The sequence below is a fragment of the Periophthalmus magnuspinnatus genome, chromosome 21 (genome assembly GCF_009829125.3).
Source record: "Periophthalmus magnuspinnatus isolate fPerMag1 chromosome 21, fPerMag1.2.pri, whole genome shotgun sequence".
NCBI classification, from domain to species: Eukaryota; Metazoa; Chordata; class Actinopteri; order Gobiiformes; family Gobiidae; genus Periophthalmus; species Periophthalmus magnuspinnatus.
The window spans coordinates 24,098,844-24,113,108 of NC_047146.1; the positions used below are offsets into that span (position 1 = coordinate 24,098,844).

At 38.8% G+C, this 14,265-nt stretch overlaps 1 protein-coding gene across 2 annotated transcripts in view; it reads left to right on the plus strand.

Moving 5' to 3' along the window:
• ranbp2 (RAN binding protein 2) overlaps positions 1-13,989 on the plus strand; it is a 32,097-nt gene extending 18,108 nt beyond the window's left edge. Inside the window, exons 21-30 of one of the 2 annotated variants that reach the window (XM_055230648.1) lie at positions 1,703-1,780; positions 4,545-4,721; positions 8,973-9,059; positions 9,513-9,685; positions 10,164-10,425; positions 11,034-11,126; positions 11,244-11,401; positions 11,880-12,153; positions 12,699-13,048; positions 13,152-13,989. In XM_055230648.1, the coding sequence (XP_055086623.1) occupies positions 1,703-1,780; positions 4,545-4,721; positions 8,973-9,059; positions 9,513-9,685; positions 10,164-10,425; positions 11,034-11,126; positions 11,244-11,401; positions 11,880-12,153; positions 12,699-13,048; positions 13,152-13,457 (1,958 nt within the window). In that variant the 3' untranslated portion in view covers positions 13,458-13,989. The remainder of the gene's footprint in view (positions 1-1,702; positions 1,781-4,544; positions 4,722-8,972; positions 9,060-9,512; positions 9,686-10,163; positions 10,426-11,033; positions 11,127-11,243; positions 11,402-11,879; positions 12,154-12,698; positions 13,049-13,151) is intronic. The other variant, XM_033987305.2, reaches the window with a different exon arrangement.
• Positions 13,990-14,265: the final 276 nt, after the last annotated feature.

Genomic DNA, 14,265 nt, shown 5'->3' on the forward strand with positions numbered 1-14,265 from the left:
GGAACCGCAAATACTTTTTGACATCTAAAATGAAGATAACACTGTATATATTGTTTGGGGGTTTTTTGGCTTTTTTTTTTTTTTTTTACCTTTAGGCTTAGTGTAAACAACTATAGTGTGCTTATGACAGGGGTCCCCAACCTTTTTTGCACCATGGACCGGAATAATGTAGGTTTCATTTTCACGGACCGGCCTTCTACACGTGACAGATAAATATGGCAAAAATAAGTTAAGTGCATAAAAAATACAACTCACCATCCCGCTGCATCAGTGAGAGCCCTGCACTTGTTTCTTTGCAATGAGGTGGTCCCATCGAGGAGTGATGAGAGACAATGACACCCGCAGTGTGATTATGTCTAGTCTGCACCGCAATTTCTTTCAAAAAACTCTAAATCTTATCTTTTAATCCCAGGTGCTTAGTCTCCATGTGCCAAAGCAATTTTGAAGGTTTCATTGCCTCATTTGATTTTCCCGTATAGTACGCAGAGCGGAGTCGGTGCGTGAGTCACCTGTAGCAACAAACTCATATTTTAAGTAGGACTCCTGGTGTTGTCTGTTAAATTAGCTTTCTTTTTCTTGGAGGTCTTAGGCTCCTCTTCTGGCTCCTCAGTTGGCCTTTTCCCCCTTTGTTAAAAAGCTCTCCAAAGACTTTTGTTTTGGCTCATTTTCACTCGCTTGTGGCTCTACTTTTGGGTGACGTGTCTGATGTTTTTATATGTGATACGTCATCACGGAGGACAAGACCATATCCAGCAGAGATATAATATACTTGCTGCTACATCAAATAGATTTTTGCAGCTATTTCCTATCAGGATTTTCATGATATATCTACGGACAAGCTTATTAGCGCGTCATTAGGGATGGGCGAAAGTTACGTCAGAGAAGATCCTCCTGCTCCTGACCCCTATGCGCACAGCGTTTGAAAATCGGGGCTGTGTCTTTACGCAGAACTGTAAGCTGTCGTCTGTGAGGCGTGAGCAGTGTTGTTTTTAACACTGTTCTGCGACTGTGACGCTTATTTTAAGCAACGTAAAATAAAAAAATATAATTTTATAGTAATATTTCAAGATCACAATAATCTTCCAATTTAAACTACAATAAAAAACTAACACAAATAAAATACACTTTAATTAAATACTGTATTTTCCCAAGCCCGCAGCCGCAGTATAAGGATGAAAGAGCCGCATGCGGCTCCGGAGCCACAGGTTGCCGACCCCTGCACTAGACCTTTATTCATGCTTACCTTCTCAATGGGACACATTAAATATTTGAGATGGACATTAAGTGGATTTTCAGAAATGTACAGTAAAGAGTACTGTTTAAGGTAACATGGGCCAATTCGCCTGGAAGCTTGAGGGCCGTATTTGGCCACCAGGCCACAGTTTGGGCATGCCCACTATAGTTACCTGTGGACATGGACATATTATTTCTAGTTTCAGCTTCCTGTTATCTGCAACATTTTGATGATTTTAATTCCCATAAGATATACTATTTTAATTCTTTATCACGATCTCAGTGGTCATAATTTCTTTTTAATCATTCTGAAACATATGCATAGGTTATATATTATGCTGAAAATTTTAATATTGTGGATGAAAATACAAAATAAAAAAATTAAGGCATTGTTTTTTGTCTGCTATATAAAAAAAAATAGAATATAACTGTATTCATATTAGTATTGTTTGACAAATCCTCCTTGTAGAAATGGACCTTAAACTTTTCTATGATAACCCCATCGCATTTTGGAGCAGCACAACTACCACTCAGTTTGATCCTCCAGGTATTTTAACCTCTGCAGTGTTTAACCCACTAGACCTAACCCACGTGCACGCAGAGTGGAGCCAGACACAGTAAAGCTAATGTTGCATGAATGATGTGTGAAAAGGAAACATACTCGTATAATAAAATATAATATGTATATAAGTGTAGGTAGTTTTAGGATTGTCTTCTGTTCAAAATAAGAAAATGGATTACTATCCAATGTGGCTCGAACTCTTCAAAACAAATGAAACAAAAATGGCAACCCCTACTTTGTAACAGCATTTTGTGCATGATTTACATTTTTAGGCTCATGATCAACATTATCACCACTGTGGCACTGATGTTTGGCAGCATATATTTAGAATATGCAGAGATCTAGCTTTTTCACTTACAATGCAGATATTGAGTTTTTAAAGTATCCAATTGTAAGCACCTTTTGAGAATTAAATGCCAGCTCAATGGAAACTAATACAAGAATTGCATGTGCATGTAGATGGGTCTAAACTAGTAGGTTAGCAGTTTTTATAGATGATAAAAGACCCAATAGAGACAGGAGAGTTTCTAAAGATTTACATAGAGTAACAGAAATATATAGAATATAATCATAACACCAGTTCCAAGCCTTTATCACTTACTTATTGTTTATATGTATTACAGTACATCCTTGAGTGTTGTAGCTCTAGTTAAAGCGTGCATGTGTTAAGATGATATGCAGATATCATTCGTCAGTGGGGGTCCCGGTAAAAGAATGTGAACGTCACTTAAGCCAGATTTAGATTAGAAAGTCTAGCAACAGTGTGAAATGCTACTCCTCTCCAAGTGTTGAATAAGACTTTGGCTCATGAATGGCTACAAGCAGTGCAGTAACCACATGTACAAAAAGTCAACTACAGGATGATAGTTTTTTTTTTTCCCATCTGAGTTTATTCTTAATTTTTTTCAATGATATATATTTAATCTATGATGGAGTATAAAAATATTATGCAGGGCCTACGAGAATAAAGTCTAAACATTTCAACATTAAAGTCGATATCGAAGGTAATGAGAATAAAGTCGAAGCCAAAAAAAGTCATAATTTTACGAAAATATAAAGTTGTAGCCAAAAAAGTGGACATTTAATGATTTAGTGCCCAACGCCGAATCAAATTTAATGCAGGCTGCAAAAAAATGGCGCTTGGTTAAAACCTTACATAAATGCCCATTAAGGATATCAAGCTTTGAAATACTGACATTTTACATGTCCTTTAAGTTTGTAAGTTATTACAGGTCTGCACTGCAGTTTAGCTGCCACCTTTCCACTTGCACATATCAGTCACAAACTGTTGAATGAAGTAGGCTACATTTTCTCCCTGTGGAGCGACTGGAGAGCGTGGCAATCCCTGGGGCTCATTGGGCAGGACACGGGCAGTGCTCCCAGCTGCAAACAGGTGGAGTTTCCGCGCATACCCATACTTCGCTCAGCTTAGATTCTCTGCTATTTTAAACATGGGTACTTTGCACACAATTATTGTTCAAAGATGTGCTCATTGTAGATAACTTCAGCCCCTCATCATGAGCTTGTGGAGCCATGCAGACTGGGCACCCCTGGTTTTACGCACCAATTATAATGTAGCTTAATCTCTATTGCCACTGTGCTGTCCTGTGTCTGTCTCCAGATGGTTAATTTAGTCTAATACAGAGTTGAAGCTGGTTTCGGTCCCTGATCCAGAATTCTTTATGCGGAATGGACACCGTATACTGTCCTTGCTGTTTCCCAGTACAGGGTCTGGAGCACTGTATACACCCTGTATCTGTGGATGTTCCTGGTACACTGCATGCAAAGACTCTTACACCTGCCTAGGAGCGCTCAGCTACTTGCAGAGGCGCATAGGGGTCATTTCTGGGGAAATGATTCAACAGTTGTAATTAAAACCTACATATGATAGTAGAACTTTATGTTGCATTTTTTAACTGCAGTAAGGGCCATTCTCTTGCACTCTGGTCGTGAGGTAGCGAATTGCTCTTGCCCCTAAGTCTGGATAGAATTACATCTTTATGCTGACTAATAAAATTGTAAATTTATTCTTGTAAAATTATGACTTTAATGTTAAAATATTACAATTTTGTTCTCGTAGCGCCTGCTTCATTTAAAAAAAAAAAATTTTAAGTGACCCTTATACTCCATCATATTAGTCAGGCCAGTTAAAAAAAATAAATACTTGCGAAATCCAACTTTGCACTTGGCTGTATGATTTTGGAAATAAATTCAATTGCAATTTCTCTGAGAAGTCTTGACATGGCAATTTGATTCAACCATATGTTTAAAAACTAATATTCTTTTCAGAGTGCACATTGTAAAGAACTCCAGAAGCATTAATATTTCAGAGAGAAAATTGAAATACGCATTGCTAAATTAATACAAGAACCACATTCATTTCAGAACATGTTTGCACAGATATAACTACAGGTACAACAAGCTTCTTCTTTTTTTAAATAGAGGACAAGCTTTTTTTTTATCAAAATCACCGCAGCCTTAGCAATTTAATAATTGCACCAGCTCAAATTGTACTTTGCACTACATTTATTTAAACTGGTGCACTTCATCAACCTGTGCTGTGTGTACATATAAACAGAATATTTGTTCTGCCTTGCATGATTTTTTTTTTCTTGTGTGAAACTAACCCTTGAATAGAGTGCTGTAGCACTTTACATTTGAACAACAAATCTCAAAGTGCGTTATAAATAAAATGTATTATTATTATTGCGGTTCTTGTATCTGAACTGTCTTGTGTCTTGGGTTTTAGCACCTCCAGTGGCAGAAGACGGACGTGCAGGTTCAGACGAGGACTCGGATGTGGAGATTGTGTATGTGAAAGAGCCTACTGCTGAACAGGCAGCTTTGGCCAAAAAACTCCAACTCCCACTCACTTTCTTCTGCTACAAGAATGACCCGGGCTACGTCAGCGATGAGTCAGAAGATGGTGAGATTACTTTAGTCTATTTGTCAAGTAGTACTTTTCAAATCCCTTAATTCTTCTTAAATCCCATTTTGGCTATAGTGTATGGAATAGGCCTTAATCAAAAGCAAAATATTATAAACATGACACTAGGGCTTTTAATGGATAACATTTTTTAATTGTGATTAATCACATGATTGAGTTAACTCGCAATCATATTCAATTTGAATTTTTAAAGGTATATTTTAATAATATTTAACTTTTTTATCTTTTTTTTCATTGCTTTGTTTACTAACGTATGTATTTGTAGGTGTAAATACTATCTAGAAATGTGTTTTGGAAAAAATCTTATAACTAATATAGGCTTAAATGTAATATTGTGGAGCAGAGACATTATAAGTCTCTATTATCACCAGCATCCATTCATTCAAACACTGCTGTGACTTTTACTGTCCAGTGTTCAACCATAATGTGCTTTGTCACGTTCTGACTCTTACACAATAAAAGTCTCTGCAGAAAGAGCCACTAAGGAAATGTTATGCTGCGTTCAGACCACAGCATCTAAATCGTGTTGGACACCTCTAGTTGGACGCCTTTGCATCTGAGAGCAGGGGGAGAAAATCCTTGATCTGTGAACAATGGCAGACCAGTGGCTTTAGTGTATTTATTACATAAAACCCGTCAACGATCAGCTCAATGGTGCAGAGGTGGCACAACATATTTTTTGGGTAAAGAAGCTGTGAGGCTACCAAGTTCTTCAATGAGGTTGCTCACTTAATGTTAATTTAGAACCTTTTATAGATGCAAGCGCAACCCCACCCCCTACCATGTTTCAGTCGCTGTTTTTAACAAATTTAAATGTAGTTAGCCCCTGTAGTGATTTATAATACCTAATATGGAATCAACATAGTGCCATTTTGAACACTCTGATTTCCATTTTTTAATTTTTAGTCGAGATTGAATGTACTAGGAAAGTGGGGCAAAAATCTTTCGGGGTTCTATGGGGGTGCATAGCTCCCCCAAAGATTTGGAAGCACAATGCAGTTACTTTTATATTTTTTATATTTATATGTCCATGGTCTGGGTCCATGACTAACCTTTAGGCTAGCCGGCGCACCCAGCATAATGTTGAGGCTAGTTTGTAGTTGATGTCTTTTTTTCTTTTTTCGGATAAATACGTCACTTGAGCACAGTCTCTCATTGGTTGCGGCGCGTCAAACGCCAAAAGTTGAGCTTTTATCAAATGTGGCATCTGACGCGCGATCGACGCGCGATCGACGCGCGAACGACGCGCGAACGACGCGCGAACGCTCAAGATGCACCCCTTCAGCACCAGATCTGCGCAGTGCTGACACTTCAAAACGCGCCGCAGAAACCTAGGATGGACTAGATGCACGCCCACTATAGACTTTGGCCGTGTCCCAATTCGCCAAATGCACCTTTTGAAGGGTCCCTTCGAAGTACTCTTCAAAGTGTAGTTTGAAGGTTCCGGTCGAGAATCTGCCCACCACAGTGTAGCCGCCATCTTGCGAATCGCCCTTCCAATGGTGATTCTAAGGCCGTGTCCCAATTCGCCCACCTGGTCTTAGAATCACCATTGGAAGGGCGATTCGAAGGGCAGTTACGTAATTTCCGGTGCGACAAGGGCTGTCCCATTTCAACCCACCCTACTGAATGCGGCCGAAAACCTGCCCTTCCCTTTGCACCGTTTCCATGGAGATCGGACGTAACCGAAGCGTGCATCCGTGCACACTTCGCGCACTTCTATATCCCATCATGCACCGCGGCTACGCACAAATGAGAAGAAAATGGAGTCCACTGCGCAATACACGTTCAAATGTTCGTACTGGTATACCTCATCTACAACAGTGTGACATGAAACTTTTAAATCTGAATAAAGATAAGTACAGGCCGTGTGTTTGATGATTAAAAAGGAGGGGAGTTACATGGAATAAAGGAATGTGGAGTTATTGCTAGACAATAAGAGACATTATTATCATGTGAAATTATTATTGCAATAAGAATAATGTAAGAATGCTCGTTTCTATTGTAAGCGTCAAAGACCAAGAGACTGCAATGTAAAGTCAGAAGGGTTTAATGAGTTCCACACAGGTAATGTGAACAATGAAGCAACGGACTATGAGGAAAGGACAGAAGAGAGTCCTGAGACGTGCACAAAATCTTCATGTGTTCCGGTACATTCCATACGTCTGCGCCCCTCGTGGGCACGTGTCATTTACCTTCGTGTTAGTAAATCAAGACACTAGCTTGATGTAGCGCTGCACTGCTAGAAAATACCTTATAATAATCAGATGGAAAGAATTGGCATGGCATAGAAGGGAAACAGTGCCCTCTACTGTTATTAAAGTGGTGTAGCCACTGGCCAAAATACCGAACCATTAAACTGTAATATCCCACTATATGTACCACTAATCAGTGTTCTCTGGTTTATAGACTATGAATGTAAAAATTATATTGTTACCTCTGTCTCTGTTATTACGTTTTCACAAGGTATATTTTGTTTAAGTTATGAAGTAGCTACAATTGAGTAAAAAAAAATCACCTCAAACGTTATATTTGCCTATTGATATTCAATCTAAACAGAAAGAAACGGCTGTGACGACGACATCTTGACTTTTCTTCTATTAAATAATAAATCATTAAAAATAACGTACATAATGTACGTATCGTACGCTCAAAGACAGCGGTGGAAGTGCGGTCCATGGTGTAGGCCTGTCCCACTTCAGCAAGATGGCGGCTACACTGTGGAGGACAGATTCTCGACCGGAACCTTCAAACTACACTTTGAAGAGTACTTCGAAGGGACCCTTCAAAAGGTGCATTTGGCGAATTGGGACACGGCTTAAGGCCAGGTGGGCGAATTGGGACACGGCCTTTGCATGTAAACTCGACGCCTCTGACGCCCTGGTGTGAACGCACTATTACTACACGCGCCAGCGTTTACGTGCGTAACCTCGCAAAACTACAGCCGCGCGAAAACGAGGGGACGCCCACACCGGTTGCTCAAGCAGGACAAATGCACTCAGCACTGGACCTGTTTGTCAAGTTTTTGCTTTGGGAAAGCTGGTCAAACTTGACTGGGTGCGTTTAGCCACTTGAGTGAAAATAACAGGCTTGTATTTGCCGTCTGTACAGGCTGGCCACAGGCCGCTTGCCTGTCTCTTCAAATTCGTCTGAAGATGGAGCGCGCTGATTGCCAAAATGAGCATACGATTAATTTGCGTTTAAATTACTTTGCGTTAGTGCGATAATATTGTGATGAAATTGACAGCTATACATGAGACATAATATAAAAAAATGCAATGCTATTATAAGCACTGTTATTGACTAAAGTAGTTCTTGTTCACGTCACTCACAATCATTCACTAACCTCTCTTTTTTGCTGTTGTCCGATATAAATCCATATAATGTAAATTAAATAATTTAGTCGGGGAATAAAAATTTTGGTCATCTAAGACTCCATCAACCAATTAGATGACTAAAGGACTACAGTGGGTCAAATGCAAAGGACAAATTTCCTTTTAAGGGCAATTGTGAAGAGCTTCAAAAATCAAAAAATACATTTACTGTAAATCAAATGTAAGCTCTTCAATACCATTAGATGAGTATTTCCATACCAGTTTTTTATGTATGATTTATTTAGAGATTTTCTAGAATATAAAAAAAAAAACTCTATTACATAGAAAGGTGTAGTACTCAGGGCTAATATGAGAGATTAACGGTATACAATGTACACACCTTAAAACTTATACACACACAGCCAACAGATGGCCAAAAGAGAGAAGTGCCTACCCCCCACCCAAACAGATGAGTGAGGAAAAAACAAAAACAAGAACAAAAAAGAGACAGAATATGTACAGCGATCTTAAAAAGGTAACCAGACTTCAGTAAATTTAGAATCAGAGCGTTTGAGAGAGTTCCTTATTTTCTCCAGTTTCATGAACGAGAGGGCATCTTTTATCCATTGAGAGTGACTTGGTGGGTTAGGGTCTTTCCGGCGCATCAGGATGGATCGCCTGGCCAACAATGTAAGAAAGGCAACAAGGTAAATAAAACAGGGTGACAGGGAGTGATGGGCCAAATCCCAAAAAGAGCAGTCAGCAGGGACCGCCAAACTCTAGCCCTGCAAATAAGAGAAAGAGAATCAAAAATAGTGTCTCATACTTCCATACTGGTTAGAAAATTTCTGTGATGGTATACTTGTCTTTTAACAGATATTGTCCTAAAATAAGAAAAAAATCTGTACATTTTCAGATGAGACGTACGAGACAGCAGTGAAGGCTTTAAACGGGAAGCTCTACCTAGATGCTCCACAGAAACAGGCTGCGGCTGCTGGAGATGGTATGTCAAGTTCAGATATTTTAGCACTTACAATGTATCTGTTCAATGTTTTTAAATTATTAGTAGTATTATTTTACCATAATACTCTGTTAATTATATTGGAGTAATTGGAGTATTATTATTGTAATCTATTATTGTAACGGTATCTTTTTCTATAGCCATTTAAATTTGTTATAAAAAATCTCAAATTGTGAGTATGATTATTTTGGCTGTCAACCTATTGCTAGTGTAGTATGGTACAACTAGCATTCAAAGGCTGAATAAAATATTACTCTGATTTTGTGAGGGGATGGTATGCAACTGGAACTACGACAACTCACTTTTTCATTTGTAAGTATCAGCCACTAACAGGCTAGAGAAGCAACACATATACCAATTCCAATGTCTATGGTTTAAAATGTTCTGTCAGATAGCATAACTACACACAAAGTAAGATATTACATGTCCCTTCAGAAGCAGACTGTGTGTTTGTGTGGGAGAAAAAGCCCACCCCAGAGGAGGAGCAGAGGGCACTGAGTCTGCAGCTGCCCCCCCACTTCTTCTGTGGAATCAGCCCAGACAGCGACACAGACCACGACAAAAATGAAGACTTTGAGACAGAGGTCCGCAAGGCTCAGCAAGCCCTGGTACGAGACTAATCCAGTTTACCAGTTTAATTGTCTATTTCATTTTTTTATTAGGGGTATTTTCAGAGGTTTAGAGGTATTCAAATTGAGTTTTATTTTTCAATTTAACACTCAGCTCTATAAAGCAGAGATATTCCTTACAAGTTTCAGGCTAGTGAGGGAGATTGTTTGGACAGATTTACAAGAAAATGTTTAAATTGTGAATAATTCCTTGCTCCTCTTGGACAGTTACCCGAATGTTACAGGATTAAATTCTGATTTGTAACACTATAAACAACTTCAAGGTCGCACTGTATGCATGACAGAATTGGATACATTTTGTTCACTTAAGGATGTTTATTGTTTAAGTAACTCAATCTCATTTAAACTAAAATAGTTTAAATGAGATTGAGTTACTAGTTATTGAGTTTTGGTTCAGGGTAGGTCTTCAACAGGCAAAAATAAAACAGACATTGAATTTTAGCTCATTTAATTTCAGGACGCACAGTTACAAGGCGTTACAAAGGAAAACAAGACAAGTGGGCCTCCTCTTCAACCCTCAGAGGAGCACGTGTCAAGTAGCACAGAGCCCACCATAGTGCCCCCTGTCTGCGAGGAGCAGACTGCAGAACAGCCCAAAGAGACGCAAAGTGAACCTCCTCCCATCAGCACCACCAGCAGCAGCAGCAGCACCCCCATCGACCTGTCCACCAAGAAAAGCTTAGAGCCAGATACAGATAAGGACACTGCAGCCGTTCAGGGTAAGGCAATACTTCACTACTAGTACTACCAAAATGGTCAAAGGTATCTCAAATCAGATATTAATCAATATTAAAACTGGTATCGAAACTAGACACTAATTTGAGTATGTATCGATACTAAAAAAAGTCACATTCACAGTATAAAGTTTTAGAAACAGATTTTAAATAGATTTATAGGTCTTGTAGTCATTAGTTACCACATAGCTGATTAGTCCTGAGCAATGTAATTAAAGAAGACATACTATGCAAAATTAACATTTTTGGGATGCGCCAATGATACTGGTATCAAATATCGGCACCATTCCTGAAAAACTTGCTGAATCATATATTGGCTTCCAAATATTGGGTCAGTTGATATGCTGGTTGGATATATGAATTGATATAATAAGACTGTTAACTGGTTGTAATTGGCCCAGAAAGTCTCATAGTGTTTGAACTTGTATTTATACAAAGGTGTTGTATAGAGACAAATCAGAGCTACATAACACTATAACCTATAGTTTCGAATTCAGTATCAACACTGAAAAAGCTGGATCACAGCATCACTACAACTTTTATTAGCTGATTTATTCATGCATGTTTTAATAAATTTCATTATAATTTTACAGGTGAAACTCCTTTGTTTGGCTTCAGCACATTGAGCGGCTTTTCGTTTGCAGATTTGGCCAAAAACACAGATGGGTTTGCATTTGGAAAAACAGGTTCGCCTTTTTACTTAAACAAAATAAAAAACTAACAACAAATGTTCAGGTTAAGTTTAGAGGTGTTTTTGAATTCGTTCAATTGTTTTGTATATTTATTTTTATTTTTTTTTACAGATTCAAACTTCTCCTGGGCCAATGCAGGAGCCACTGTTTTTGGGTCTGCCACCACAACAGCGTCAAAATCTGCTGGTGAAAATGATGAAGATAATGAAGAAGAGGAGGCTCCTAATAATGTGGACATTCACTTTGAGCCAATTGTGTCACTGCCAGAGGTAACACACAAATCATGTTGCTAATCTGATAGAAGTCGTCAAGACTAAAATTAATTTAAAAATCTGAACTATTCCAGATTAAGTTTACTTTTTTTTTTCCTTAAACTGTGATACGTGTAGGATTCAGAAGAGCTGTGTGACCATTTTTGCATGAATGAAATTTAAAAATCACTGCTTGCTACTGTGAACTGTGGCTGTCATCATTGTACGTTATCATGATGCAGTGTGATCATGCTTACCGTGACAAAATTATTTCAGAGGGTAGGGCCTCTGTACTTTGGTTGGTAGCAGTTCTGCACAAGGGAAGATAAGTCTTTGCAGTGTTTTGTTGAATAGGTGAATGTCGTTTTTAATAATGATACAAATGTAGATTTTATTATAATTCACACATTGTATTCTTTATATTCACAGCAAAAGTTGTGCTGTGTATTAAGAGGTCAGTGCTGCCTGTTTTAATGGTAATTTGCTTCCATCTCAGGTGGAGACTAAGTCCGGGGAGGAGGATGAGGAGATCCTGTTTAAGGAACGGACCAAGCTGTACCGCTGGGACAGAGACCTGGGGCAGTGGAAGGAGCGCGGGGTGGGTGACATCAAAATCCTGTACCACCCTGTTAAACACTACTACAGGGTTCTGATGAGACGAGACCAAATCCTCAAGGTCTGTGCCAACCACACCATCACCAAGGGTATGGAACTCAAACCCATGAACGTATCGGCCAACGCTCTCGTCTGGATCGCCACCGACTACTCTGGTATGCGACACGTGATTTTTATATTGAATAACTTATTTTGTGTCAGCTGATACCTTGACGTACTCTAGAGACACTTGATTATGGCAAAAATTCTAATCACGGTTATTTGGCTCATAGTTGAAATAAATACTTTTTTTTTTTTTTTTCTTCAAATGATTACTTCTCATAATTAACCTGTAGAGAAAATGGCAGTTCTGTTTTCAAAGCCATTGTAGATGAGTGACTTTGCTCCAGGTGTTGCAGGTTAAGACAAACGCACAAACTATTCTGAACAGAAATCAATGAATTCTATTTTTAACTACAACATTTTTATAATTGAATAGAGCAATTGTTGAAATCAGTATCATCATTATAATGACTAATTGCTCAGCACTACATCACAGCTAGATGTAAATTTTCCTTTATTTGCATGCCCTTGCTTATTGCCATGTGAAGTTATTCACATTGACAATAATTGCATAACCAAACATTCATTGTTGATAATGCAATTCACTTATTCAAGCTTGCATGTTATATATTTTATACATATATTATATATTTTTCAGAGGGAGAGGGTGCTGTCGAGCAGCTGGCCGCTAAGTTCAAAACTGCAGAGATCACAGAGTCTTTCAGGAAGACTTTCTGTGAGTGTCAGACTCGAATCGGAGAGGATGGGGAGAACTCTGTGTCCACTCCGCACATGTCCCGTGTCCAGGAGCACTCGCGGGAATCGAACCCTCAGGTGTTCCTCTGTGTGGAGGCCGATGGACAGAACCTGGGCACTATTACCATAGAACTGTTCTCTCACATTGTCCCAAAAACAGCAGAGAACTTCAGGGCTCTGTGTACTGGCGAGATGGGCTTGGGGCTAAAGGGCTCCATCTTCCACAGAGTCATACCGGACTTCATGTGCCAGGTAAGACTGGTAATGTTTAAAGGACCTTTGCTTGATTTTAATGTGTGTGACCTAAAATATTGGGGTGTCAGAGTTTTAAAAGATTTTTTTTTTTGTCTTTTAGGGTGGTGATATAACCAATAGCGATGGCACTGGTGGAAAATCCATCTATGGCGACAAATTTGAGGATGAGAACTTTGATGTCAAACACACTGGCCCGGGGATCCTGTCCATGGCAAACCGAGGCCGCGACACAAACAACTCCCAGTTCTTCATCACGTTGAAGAAAGCGGAGCATCTGGACTTTAAACATGTGGCCTTTGGATGGGTCCGGGACGGCATGAATGTGGTACAGAAGATGGGCGAGCTTGGCACAAAGGGGGGTGTCCCAGCTAAAAAACTAATCATAACCGACTGTGGACAGTTCTAACCATTCAAGTTACATGTCAGAAATAATACTGCAGTGCACTTCTCACAAAATGAATATCAGGCGGCAACAAATTTGGCACAGTTCATAAAGAACATGGTACCGTTTTCATTGAAGCATACATGTTCTAAAAGGCAATTACAATTACAATACAATGGAACATGTGTTTTGTCATCGTCAATCATTTTGACTTTGTTTGTATAGTTTGTACATTGACTACTTTTTATTGTCTGTGTTTTTGTTTGTTTTTTTGAGCATGCGTGTGTTCACCTGCCTCTTTCCGCTCTCTACAAGTCTTAATCTTATTGGTTAAGTCAGGTTATCCTTTAAAAAGCACCTATTGATCACAATGTGCCCATAAATCTGCAATTTTAGATTTCATTGGATTTATAAAAAAAAGACTTCTAACTGCATTTTTTTGGTAACCTGTACATGGTTGCATATCATCAGGTGTCAGTTTTCTAAATATCATTATAATTGAAATGGTGCATTATGTACCAGAATATGATGATGAAGAATAAATAGTTACTTTTCAAATATGGTGTTGCATGTTGAGTTAATTTGTATCTGTGGTTCATTTAAAAAAAATGCCACCTTTTCCATGGAGGTTCATCTTTAATGGATCTAATGACAAAATCTATACTAGTTTAATGGTTTGCACAGGGTTTAGACCAAATTCTATGGTGTAAACTAGAACTTGGGTTTTGGCAACAAAACCGTGCTAAGTAGATTATACAGGCTAGTTATGTAGAAAGGTTGGGTAAATGTAGATGATAATGGAGATTTTGAGAGAGAACTATGGGTGTGATAC